General features: G+C 37.3%; 1 protein-coding gene across 1 annotated transcript in view; it reads right to left on the bottom strand.

The window, feature by feature from the left end:
- The window catches only part of LOC102180560 (ATP-binding cassette sub-family A member 3-like), a 268750-nt gene that overhangs the window by 174746 nt on the left and 80998 nt on the right, over nt 1-13006 (bottom strand). Inside the window, exon 9 of the mRNA XM_018039865.1 lies at nt 1119-1300. Coding sequence (XP_017895354.1) covers nt 1119-1300 — 182 coding nt within the window. The remainder of the gene's footprint in view (nt 1-1118; nt 1301-13006) is intronic.

Genomic DNA, 13006 nt, shown 5'->3' with positions numbered 1-13006 from the left:
TGGGAGAATGATATTCTAACATGTATACTATCATGTAAGAATTGAATCGCCAGTCTATGTCTGATGCAGGATACAGCATGCTTGGAGCTGGTGCATGGGGATGACCCAGAGAGATGTTATGGGGAGGGAGGTGGGAGGGGGGTTCATGTTTGGGAACGCATGTAAGAATTAAAGATTTTAAAATTTAAAAAATAAAAAAATAAATAAAATTTAAAAAATAAAAAATAAAAATAAAAGTGCAGATACATGAAGCAGGGCATTCAAAGCTGCTGCTCTGGAACAACCCAGAGGGATAGGGTGGGGAGGGAGGTGGGAGTGGGGTTCAGGGTGGGGGACCGCATGTGTACCCGTGGCTGATTCATGTTGATATGGCAAAACCACAACAATATTGTAATTATCCTCCAATTAAATAAATTACTTCATTAAAAAAAAGAAAAAATGCAGAGGTGTTCTGAGAATCACTTGCTTTAAACCACAGACTGATAAGAAGAGGATTGAAAATGGAGGACAGATAAAAAATGTTCCCCATTTTGCTATGGTGTTCAGTTCAGTTCAGTTCAATTCAGTTTAGTCACTCAGTCGTGTATGACTTTTTGCAACCCCATTGACTGCAGTACGCCAGGCTTCCTGTCCATCACCAACTCCTGGAGTTTACTCACTCTCTTGTCCATTGAGTCAGTGATGCCATCCAACCATCTCATCCTCTGTCATCCCCTTCTCCTCCCATCTTCAATCATTCCCAACATCAGGGTCTTTTCAAATGACTCAGTTCTTTGCACAAGTGGCTATGGCTTTGATTCTAAGTAATTTGGACTAATAGTAGAAAAAAAGCATATAATGGTAACCAGATATCTGACATAATTTATAATCTCCTCACTAGGGTCTAAGGACCTTACCACACATTCGTTCAGATACAGATTTTTTATAGAAAACCATTTAATTCTATTATATATGTTACAAAGTTAACTCACAACAGCTTTAGTTGAGAAGGAATTAAAGCTGTATTAGTATCATAAGACTGTGTGGACGGTGTTAAAATTAAGTAATGTTCACTCTTCAACAAACTCAGTATATAAGAACTGGAGTTTCTCTCAATAACAGAAATAATTAGAACTTACCTGCATAAAGAAATACCATGGCTTGGGCACACCATACTTTCCTGGAAAGACAGCATCTATATACCAGGCCAGAAGGCCATATAAGAAGGCATCAAATAAAAGCATTCCCATAATTTGAGCAAGAGTGAGTTCATCATCTGGGCTCACTCGTGACAAGAAGTTATTCCACTTAGCACCATATTCTGAAATATAATAGGAAATAGTTACTTCAGGTGCCCAAATGTGACTAAAACAAAATTACTCATCAACTTTATAATTAAGCAATGAAGAAAAGTGCACTGATATTCTCTAGCTATAGATACTACTTACTACTTTGTGATACTTTAGATTTTAGGTTTCTCAAAAAGATAATGAAGTAGTAGCAAAAGGGGTCTCTGCCTAGAGCCAAACATGTTGATTGAAATGTTGGTAGGTGACTGAAACAAAAATAAGCAATCATCAGAAGTCCATAAAATAAGACTCAAGGCAATAAGCAGACCTATTGCTTGAGATGGTGGTCCTATCTCTCCATTCTCTCTCATGCTGATTTCCATCAAAATAACCATCAGGATATATAAAATTGGAAAGGTATTCATCAGTATAAAAAAAATAAGGTTCAGCTTCCAGTTTCTGGTTTGGAAAAAACTTAGAAGTCACTACTCCATCCTAACAAGTAGGAAGCTGAACTGAAAAGTCTATAACTCTTCTTAGATCAATCAGATAAGTGAGGTCACAGGGCAATACACTGTCCCTAAAACTGGAGAGCCAGATAGGCAAATACAGAGAATATAATTTAATGGAATAGAAACTCTAAACAGAATCTCTAAAAGATCCAGTGCTATAGTAGAAAATCCTAAACTATAATTAACAAATTGCTGGGGCCTTACTAGGACAAGTCTAAAGAATTAAAAAGTCCAGGGGTGTCCAAGTCATAAGGAACTTGTGAATCCATGTTTTTGTCAATTTACCTCCAAGATCCTTATCAGTTTCTCATGGCAAATATACGAGAAAACTCCCCTCGTGCTTCCAGGAATCATGGAAGAAGGGAAGAAGGAACCATTTTGAAATGTGCCAGTGCATCCTATTCTTAATTAGGCCTGATTCATGAGAAAGTATTTTACCAGAGCATAACCTACCTAGGGAAAGGAAAAGTCCAACCTGCTCTAGTCATCTTGTCTCTTCTAAAGAGGAGGAAACCGAGAAGCACTGATGATTTCATAGATCAGCAACATAAGCTCATCAAAAGACTAAAGCCCAATCATAGTACTATGGAATCCTTTCTCTCCCCACGACACCTTACCAATATGTCACTAATGTCCTATTCACTATATTTCCTTTTCCCTAGACCCTTATGTACATATTTTAATGAAAATTTATACCGCATACTAAAGGAGGGGAAAAAACACCACAGTTTGAAGAAACTAAAGCAGCATCAGAATCACTCTGATATGCAAAATGTTGGAAATATTAAATCAGGTCTATTATAGCATTGAAACATCTATATAATCATATGTGAAACAGATTGCCAGTCCAGGTTCGATGCATGAGACAGGGTGCTCAGGGCAGGTGCACTGGGATGACCTTGAAGGATGGGATGGGGAGGGAGTTAGGAGGGGGGTTCAGGATGGGGAACACATGTACACCCACGGCTGATTCATGTCAATGTATGGCAAAAACCACTACAATATTGTAAAGTAATTAGTTTCCAGTTAAAATTAATTAATTAACTAAAAAATAAATAAACCAGGATTATTTAAAACCATGATTAACATGATAAGGCCTTTAATGGAAAAAGTACACAGCATGCAAGAATAGACTGATAATGTAGAGAGATGGATAAGAAAGAATCAAAAAGAAATGCTAGAGTCCTTGGCATGGCTGTGGTGGGGAAAACGATGGGCGGGAAGGAGGGAGAAAAACCTGAGAACCCACAGCTAGCTAAAGCCTCTGGAGTAATGGGACAAAGTGCCAGTTGAGAAGTGCTGAGAAGCAATGAGCTGAAGGAGAAACTTCATTTCTCAACAATGCTTATAAAGATCTACAAGCTTGGATTTGGTAGTCAGACAACAGAGAAAGAAAGCATCAACTTTTTTATGAGACTTGTATGAAGTATGCCTGAGCTAACAAAGCTGTTTCAGCTCTTGCTCCAATACATCCTTTCAGTAGCAGCAGCTTTTGAAGAAGAAGAAGAGAGCAAACCAGAGGAAATGCCTCCTAAAAATAAAGATGGGGGAAAATATTGGACAAACACTAACATCCGCAAGACCAAACTCCTTCAATAACGGAAAACATGGGTTTTCTGACGACCAGGAGCTACGGGAGGGAAATATAAAACCTCATCTTGGAAAAGTCCATGACTAAGACCTGTTAAATAAACTATCATGAAATTAAGGTATGATGCAGATGTAATTTAAAATGAGCAGTTTCCTTTAAAAAAAAATTTGTATATAACTATCTTTGGAGCCACTTAAATAAAAACAAAACATTATCACATGAGAGCTTGAAATTAGAAGTAATTTGTACACAGACTTCAATACATTTGCTAATTTTGTCATTTCATACTATTAATTTCCAAAGATTGCAGACAATAAAGAAATTAGAACCTTTTAAAGAATTGTCTATTTTTAGATACAACTGATTAGACTAGCTCACTAAGCCAGAGCAAAAAGTTACTATCTATTTAAACTTCAAGCAATTACTCTTTACCTTAACTCTCTCATTACCTAGAGCAGTCTAGCTCCCAGGAACTGCCTTATAGAAAAGTAGTACTGTATTAAGAGGAAAATGCTACCAGACCATGGACTAAAAGTAAATTTAGATAAAAAATAACTACAGCATTTTTTTCCTTATGGGCATTTGGTTTGTTTCAAGTCATCATCAAGTAGGTATAGCATTGCTATCAGTGAATACAGCTGTTTAGCTCTTTAAAAAACATATTTTAAGACTTTCCTGGTGGTCCAGTAGTTAAGAATCTGCCATACTATGTAGGGTACACCGGTTTTGCGGGGTGTGGAGGGGAGGAACTAAGCCCACTTGCCACAGTTGTTGAAGCCCCCATGCTCTAGAGCCTGTGCTTTGCAACTAGAAAAGGCCCATGCACCACAAAGAAGAGACAGTAGATAAAAAATAAAATAATAAAAATATATTTTAAAATGTTATGTAAACTGTTGAGTATGTTAAATAGTACACTTCAACTTAATGGGTCATGTCTACTTTCATTGGAGAAGGAAATGACTCCAGTACTCTTGCCTGGAAAATCCCATGGACGGAGGAGCCTGGTAGGCTACAGTCCATGGGGTAGCAAAGAGTTGGGCACGACCGAGGGACTTCACTTTCACTTTTCACTTTCAGGCATTGGAGAAGGAAATGGCAACCCACTACAGTATTCTTGCCTGGAGAATTCCAGGGACAGAGGAGCCTGATGGGCTGCAGTCTATGGGGTCACACAGAGTTGGCCACGACTGACGTGACTTAGCAGCAGCAGCTACTTTCATTAATCTTCAAAAAACAATCCTTTGCTATCAAAGTAAATCAGTATTTTGAATGTGCTTCTCTTTATGCTGTTATTAGAGCTGGAAGCAAACAATAGGAAGCTGTTTATTTTAAAATACAAACTACAACCCCAAATTTTAATATGTATGTTGTTTAATATTTGGCTGCTTTTAATTTTTAACTGTATAAACATCAAATAATTACATTTCATAAAAATGGAAAGTAAAAAGATGCACTTTCTATTACATTGTCAAAGCATTTGTAAAAGCATTTACTAACTTGTGAAATCCAATTTGAATTGATCTTAATACAGGATTTCTTGTTATAACACTATAATATTGTATCTTAAGTGTATACATTGAACAACAGCCTCTGAAAACAATGGCCTTTCATAACACTTCCTACATTTTCCATAGAAGGAAAGTCAGTCCATCTTTAAATATTTTGCAGAATCTCTGACCACATATACTTTGTTAGATCTGTGTGTCATATGGTGGTTTGGAATTGTTTGTTTCTGTATTTTTTAGTTATATGTAGACATGGAACAACAGACTGGTTCCAAATAGGAAAAGGAGTATGTCAAGGCTGTATATTGTCACCCTGCTTATTTAACTTCTATGCAGAGTACATCATGAGAAACGCTGGACTGGAAGAAACACAAGCTGGAATCAAGATTGCCGGGAGAAATATCAATAACCTCAGATATGCAGATGACACCACCCTTATGGCAGAAAGTGAAGAGGAGCTAAAATGTCTCTTGATTAAAGTGAAAGAGGAGAGTGAAAAAGTTGGCTTAAAGCTCAACATTCAGAAAATGAAGATCATGGCATCCGGTCCCATCACTTCATGAGAAATAGATGGGGAAACAGTGGAAACAGTGTCAGACTTTATCATTTTGGGCTTCAAAATCACTGCAGATGGTGATTGCAGCCATGAAATTAAAAGACGCTCACTCCTTGGAGGAAAAGTTATGACCAACCTAGAGAGCATATTCAAAAGCAGAGACATTACTTTGCCAACTAAGGTTTGTCTAGTCAAGGCTATGGTTTTTCCTGTGGTCATGTATGGATGTGAGAGTTGGACTGTGAAGAAAGCTGAGCACCGAAGAATTAGTGCTTTTGAACTGTGGTGTTGGAGAAGACTCTTGGGAGTCCTTGGACTGCAAGGAGATCCAACCAGTCCGTTCTGAAGGAGATCAGCCCAGGGATTTCTTTGGAGGGAGTGATGCTAAAGCTGAAACTCCAGTACTTTGGCCACCTCATGTGAAGAGTTGACTGATTGGAAAAGACTTTGATGCTGGGAGGGATTGGGGGCAGGAGGAGAAGGGGGCGACCGAGGATGAGATGGCTGGATGGCATCACCGACTTGATGGACGTGAGTTTAGGTAAACTCCGGGAGTTGGTGATGGACAGGGAGGCCTGGTGTGCTGCGATACATGGGGTCACAAAGAGTTGGACATGACTGAGTGACTCAACTGAACTGAACTGAAACATTTTAATATGCTGGTTAAACGTATAGTCAAATACAAGAGAAACATACTATATGTTGTTTCTTCATTCATAACAACAATTTCCTTGAAAACCCTTACAGTGTTTAATTTGGAGGCAGCTTTAGACTATTCTCTTGGTGAAAACTACTTGCTGAGCCATTTTAATAGGTAATAATGTCAGAGAAGCAGACTCAGTATATTGTATTACATGTTCTTATATGTAATTATCCTGAATAACTCAAAGTAAAACAATGGAAATACATATGGAACTATAAATTCCTACTTACATGATTTAATTATATCAGGATACATAAACTGAACTTGAACTTATTTTAATGTAGACACACTAGCCATTTTAGTCCATTTTACTGTTTATGTTAAAATAACATTTCTTTCCTAAATATTATTTTCTTGACCATGGTGCACTATTGGTGGGAATACAAACTGGTACAGCCACTATGAATAATAGTATAAAGTTTTTCAAAAATTTTAAACATATGTTCCAGTGATCCGACTAAGTATATATATACACACACAGAAAAAGAAAACAGGACTTTAAAGAGGTATCTGCACTCCCATGTTCACTGTAGCATTTTTCAAAATAGCCAAGACATAAAAGCTATCTAAGTATCTATCAACAGACAAATAAAGAAAATGTGGTATATATATTCACAATGAAATATTATTCAGCCTCAAAGATAAAGAAATCTTGCCATTTTCAACAACATGAATAAATCTGAAGGACACATTATATTAAGTGAAATAAGTCAGACACATAAAGAGAAATATTGTGTGATCTCACTTACATGTTAACAGTGTTTGCCAAGGGCTGTGGTTTGGGGGAAACTGAAAGATGCCTGTCAAAGGATTCAAGCTTTCAGCTATAAGATGAATAAATTCTGTGTAGCTAATGTACAGTATAGTGAATATAGTTAATAATTTAAATATGCTTGAAATTTGCTGAGAAAGTAGTTATTTTTTCCTACTGTAATTATTTTAAAATTTAAATTAATTTATTTATTTTAATGGGAGGCTAATTATTTTACAATACTGTAGTGGTTTTTGCCATACATCAACATGAAAGTTCTAAGTGTTCTTAACACACACACATACACACAAAGTAACTATGGTAGCTCAGCTGGTAAATAGTCCCCTACAATGCAGGAGACCTGAGTTCAATTCCTGGCTCAGGAAGTTCCCCTGGAGAAGGGATAGGCTACCCACTCCAGTTCATGGGCTTCCGTGGTGGCTCAGATGGTAAAGAATCCTCCTGCATTGTGGGAGACCTGGGTTCGATCCATGGGTTGGGAAGATCCCCTGGAGGAGGGTATGGCAACCCACTCCAGTATTCTTGCCTGGAGAATCCCCATGGACAAAGGAGCCTGGTGGGCTATTGTCATGGGGTGGCAAAGAGTTGGACAAAACTGATTGACTAAGCATAGCACAGCACATGGTGTTGTATGTGTTAATTAGCTTGAATACAATGAATATTTCACGTATGGATATAAAATCATCAAGTCGTACTGTTGCACACTTTCAAAATATATACTTTTGTGACTCATACTTCTACAAAACAAAAACAGAATTTAAAAAGTGGCATGTTTATTTTAACTGAGGTAGAAAGTATTTGATAATATCCAACACTTCAATTTCAATATTGAAAATTTAAAAATCTTAACAAAATCATAAAAAGGGGTGCTTTCTTAATCAAAACAAAGATCCCCTATAAAAGATCATCTATTTAAAAAAAAACCCACAACTAAAAATCACACTCAGTGGTGAAGGACAGAAAGCTTTCCTTAGTGATCAAGAACAAAATAAGCATGTACACGCTCCCACTTCTATTCAACACTATATTTGATGTTATATTCATGAAAATTAGGCAAGATAAAGAAATAAAAGGCAACCAAATTGGATAGGAAGAAGAAAAACTATCTTTACTCACAGAACTTATGTACAGAAAATCCAAAAGATTCCGTGAAAAAAATAAATGTTAGAGCTAGTAAGCATTCAACAAAATTTCAGGATACAAAGCCAACATGCAATAATCAGTGGTATATCTACAAATCAGTAATAAATAATCAAAAAGGAAGAAAACCAAGGAATCCCTCCAAAAACCAAAAAGCACCCCAAAATCAGACAAGACACTGATGCTGATGCTGGGAAATATATATATATAGGCATATATATCCACCTGCAATGCAGGAGACCCTGGTTCAATCCCTGGTTTGGGAAGATCCCCTGGAGAAGGCAAAGGCTACCCACTCCAGTATTCTGGCCTGGAGAATTCCATGGATTGTATAGCCCGTGGGGATGCAAAGTGTGGAACACAACTGAGCAACTTACACTTTCACTATTGCATTGAACCTACAGGCTATTTTAAGTATTAACAAAGTACTCTTCTAATACCTCAACACAGGATGTTTTCCTACTTACCTATGTCTTCTTTAATTTCTTTGAGCAATGTTTTGTAACAGTTAGTATGTGTGTTGCACTTCTTGTTTAAATATATTCATAAGCATCTTATTCTTTTAATTCTAATGTAAATGGAATGATTTTCTTCATTTCCTTTTTGTTGCTTATTACAGATTTGTAGATATACCACTGATTATTGTATGTTGGCTTTGTATCCTGAAACTTTGTTGAATCTGTTTATTAGCTCTAACATTTTTGAAATATCAATAGCACTTTTTGCTGAAATAAGAAAGCTAAACTGTAAAACTTACATAGAATTGCAAAGGACCTTGAATAGCCAAAACAGTCTTGATAAAGAACTAGATTAGAAAACTTACACTTCTCAATTTCAAAACTACCAAATTGTGTGGTACTAGTAAAGGATAGATATACAGAAGAATACAATACAATTGTGAGTAATGGTGAATTTATTTTTTACAAGATGCTATGAAAAATTGGGAACAAAGTCTCTTTTCCATTAGTACTGTTGAGATAACTGGATATTCACATGCAAGTTGAGTTCAACTTGCAATGCATAGAAAAAGTAACTTAGATTGAAAAATTCAACCTAATAGCTAAAGCTATTTTTTAAAAACTGTTACAAAACACACAGGGGCAGATACTCATGACTTTCAATTTGGCAAACAGACAATACCAAAACATAAACATTGAAAAAAGAGATAAATTGAATGTGATCAAAAATATAAACCTTTGTCTATGAAAAAGTACTATCAAAGTAAAAATACAACCTACACAATAGATGAAAATGTCATATATATAATAAAGGGCTTGTATCTAGGATATATAAAATTCTTACAACTGAACAAAATAAACAACTGACTTAAAAATGGGTAAAGGAGTTGTACCAATGTGCAACAATTCTCCAAAGTTGTAGTACCAATGTGCAATAACCACAAGAAAAGATGCTCAGTATAATTAGTCACTGTTGTTTTTGTTGTTCAGTCACTAAGTCACTATAGCATGCCGGGCTCCTCTGTGCTCAACTATCTCCCAGAGTTTGTTCAGACACACGCTCATTAAATCAGTGATGCTAACTAACCATCTTATCCTCCACAGCCCCTTTCTCCTTTTGCCTTCATTATTCCCCAAGATTAGGGTATTTTGCAATGAGTTGGGTATTTTGCAATGAGTTGGCTATTCAAATCAGGTAGCTAAAGTATTGGAGCTTCAGCTTCAGCAACAGTTCTTCCAATGAATATTCAGGGTTGATTTCTTTTAGTCCAAGGGAATCTCAAGAGTCTTCCATAGCACCACAATTCAAAAGCATCAGTTCTTTGGCCCTCAGATTTCTTTATGGTACAAATCTCACATCTGAACATGACTACTGGGAAAACCATAGCTTTGACTATACTGAACTTGTTAGCAAAGTGATGTCTCTGCTTTTTAATATGCTGTCTGTGTGTGTGCGTGAAATTGCTTCAGTCTTGTCTGACTCTTTGTGACCCTGAATTGTAGCCCACAAAGCTCCTCTGTCCATGGGATTCTCCAGGCAAGAATACTGGAGTGGGTTGTCATGTCCTCCTCCAGGGGATCTTCTTAGCCCAGGGACTGAACTGCCATCTCTTATGTCTTCTGCATTCTTTATCACTAGTGCCACCTGGGAATCCCAAAACGCTGTCTAGGTTTTTAATTTCATAGCTTTCCTTCCAAGGAGCAAACATATTTTAGTTTCATGGCTGCAGTCACCATCCACAGTGATTTTAGAGCCCAACAAAATAAAATCTGTCACTGCTCCCACTTTTTCCCCTTCTATTTGCAATGAAGCTATGGGACTAGATGCCATAATTTTTAATATGGAGTTTCAAGCAAGTCTTTTCATTCTCCTCTTTCACCTCCATCAAGAGGCTGTTAAGTTCCTTTCCCTTTCTGCCATTAGAGTGGTATCATCTGCATGTCTGAGATTGTTGATATTTCTCCCTGCAAACTTGATTCCAGGTTGTGATTCATCCAGCTTGGCATTTTTGCATGATGCTCTCTGCATAGAAGTTGAATAAGCAGGGTGATAATATACAGTCTTGACGTGCTCCTTTCCCAATTTAGAACCAATCAGTTGTTCCATGTCCAGTTCTAACTGTTGCTTCTTGACCTGCATACAGATTTCTCAGGAGTCAGGTAAGGTGGTTTGGTATTTCTCTCTCTTTAAGAATTTTCCACAGCTTTTTGTGATCTACACAGTCAAGGCTTAGTGTGGTCAATGAAGCAGAAGCAGATTTGTTTTTTTTAATTTTTTTTTATTTTTTAAATTTTAAAATCTTTAATTCTTACATGCGTTCCCAAACATGAACCCCCCTCCCACCTCCCCACAACATCTCTCTGGGTCATCCCCATGCACCAGCCCCAAGCATGCTGCACCCTACGTCAGACATGGACTGGCGATTCAATTCTTACATGACAGTATACATGTTAGAATGTGTATAACGGACTTTTGGACTCAGAGGGAGAGGGAGAGGGTGGGATGATTTGGGAGAATGGGAATTCTAGCAGATTTTTTTTGAAACTCCCTTCATGATCCAATGAATGTTGGCAATTTGATCTCTAGTTCCTCTGTCTCTTTGAAACTCTGTACATCTGGAAGTTCTCAGTACACGTACTACTGAAGCCTAGCTTGAAGGATTTTAGGCATAACCTTGCTAGTCTGTAAATGAGTGCAAATGTACAGCAGTTGGAATATTCTTTTGCATTGCCCTTTTTTGGGATTGAAATGAAAACTGACCTATTCCAGTCCTGTGGCCATTCCTGAGTTTCCAAATTTGCTGACATATTGAGTACAGCACTTTAACAGCATCATCTTTTGAATTTTAAATAGTTCAGCTGAAATTCTACCACCTCCACTAGCTTTGTTTGTAGTAATGCTTCTTAACGTCCACTTGACTTCACACTCCAGGATGTCTGGCCTAGGTGAGTGACTACAGTATCATAGTTAAAGTCATTAAGACCTTTCTGATCTTCCCAGGTGGCTCAATAGTAAAGAATCTGCCTGCCAGTGCAGGAGATGTGCTTTTGATTCCTGGGTTAGGAAGATTCCCTGGAGGAGGAAATGAGAGTTGGACCATAAAGAAAGCTGAGTTCTGAGGAACTGATGCTTTTGAATTGTGGTGCTAGAGAAGACACTTAAATTCCTTGGACAGCAAGGACATCAAACCAGTCAATTCTGAAGGAAATCAATCCTGAACATTCATTGGAAGAGCTGATGCTAAAGCTGAAGCTCCAATAATTTGGCCACCTGATGTGAAGAGCCAACTCACTGGAAAAGACTCTGATGCTGGGAAAGATTGAGGGCAGGAGAAGTGGGTGACAGAGGATGAGACGGTTGGATGGTATCACTGCTTCAATGGACATGAGTCTGAGCAAACTTCAAGTAATAGTGAAGGACAGGGGAGCCTACGGTTCACGGGGTCACCAACAGTCAGATATGACTTAGCTACTGAACAACAGAAGGAGAAGAGAGAGAGAAAGGAACTGAGAAAATATTTGAAGAGATAATAGTCAAAAACCTCACTAACATGGGAAAGAAAATATTCAAGGATGAGGAAGTGCTGAGAGTCCCAAACAGGGTATGCCAAGGAAGAAACTTGCCGAGACACTTAGTAATCAAGTCAACAAAAATTAAAACAAGGAGAAAATATTAAAGGCAACAAGGGAAAGCAACAAGTAACATACAAGAGAATATTCTTAAGGACATCAGATGATTTTTCAGCACAAACTCTAAAGGCCAGAAGAGAGATATTTAAAGCGTTGAAATGGTAATGTCATCCCAATTTTACAGCTGAGGAAATTGAGGCTTAAACAATTTAGTAAGAGACATTCAGGAATTAGGACTTGAAGTATTAATGTTAATTCTCTGGTACATTTCTGATAGATTCTCTGAGAAGTTTATTGAGCTTTTTAAAAAAAAAAAGTCACAAAACTTTGGAGTTAAGGAGCATTGATGATTCTTGATGCTGTTAAAGTGTTGCTCTCAATATGTCAGCAAATTTGGAAAAGTCAGCAATGGCCACAAGATTGGAAAAGGTCAGTTTTCATTCCAGTACCAAAGAAGAGTAATGCCAAGGGATGTTCAAACTACCTTACAATTGTGCTCATTTCATATGCTATAAAAGTTATGCTCAAAATCCTTCAAGCTAGACTTCAGTAGCATATTAATTGAGAACTTCCAGATTTCAATTTATATACAAGCTGTGTTTAGAAAGGGAAGAGGAGCCAGAGATCAAATAACCAACATCCATTAGATCATATAAAAAGCAACGAAATTCCAGAAAAACATCTCTTTCTGATTCACTGACTACATTAAAGCTTCGATTCTGTGGATCACAACAAACTGTGGAAAATTCTTAAAGAGGTGGGAGTACCAGACCACATCTTGAGAAATCTGTATGCAGGTCAAGAGGCAACAGTTAGAATCTTATAGCTGATTGGTTCAAATTGGAAAGGAGTACAACAAAGCTGTATATTT

Source organism: Capra hircus, chromosome 25 (genome assembly GCF_001704415.2).
Source record: "Capra hircus breed San Clemente chromosome 25, ASM170441v1, whole genome shotgun sequence".
In the NCBI taxonomy this organism is placed as follows: domain Eukaryota; kingdom Metazoa; phylum Chordata; class Mammalia; order Artiodactyla; family Bovidae; genus Capra; species Capra hircus.
Note: the sequence above shows the minus strand (reverse complement) of the source record. Positions and strands in the feature narration are given on the sequence as shown.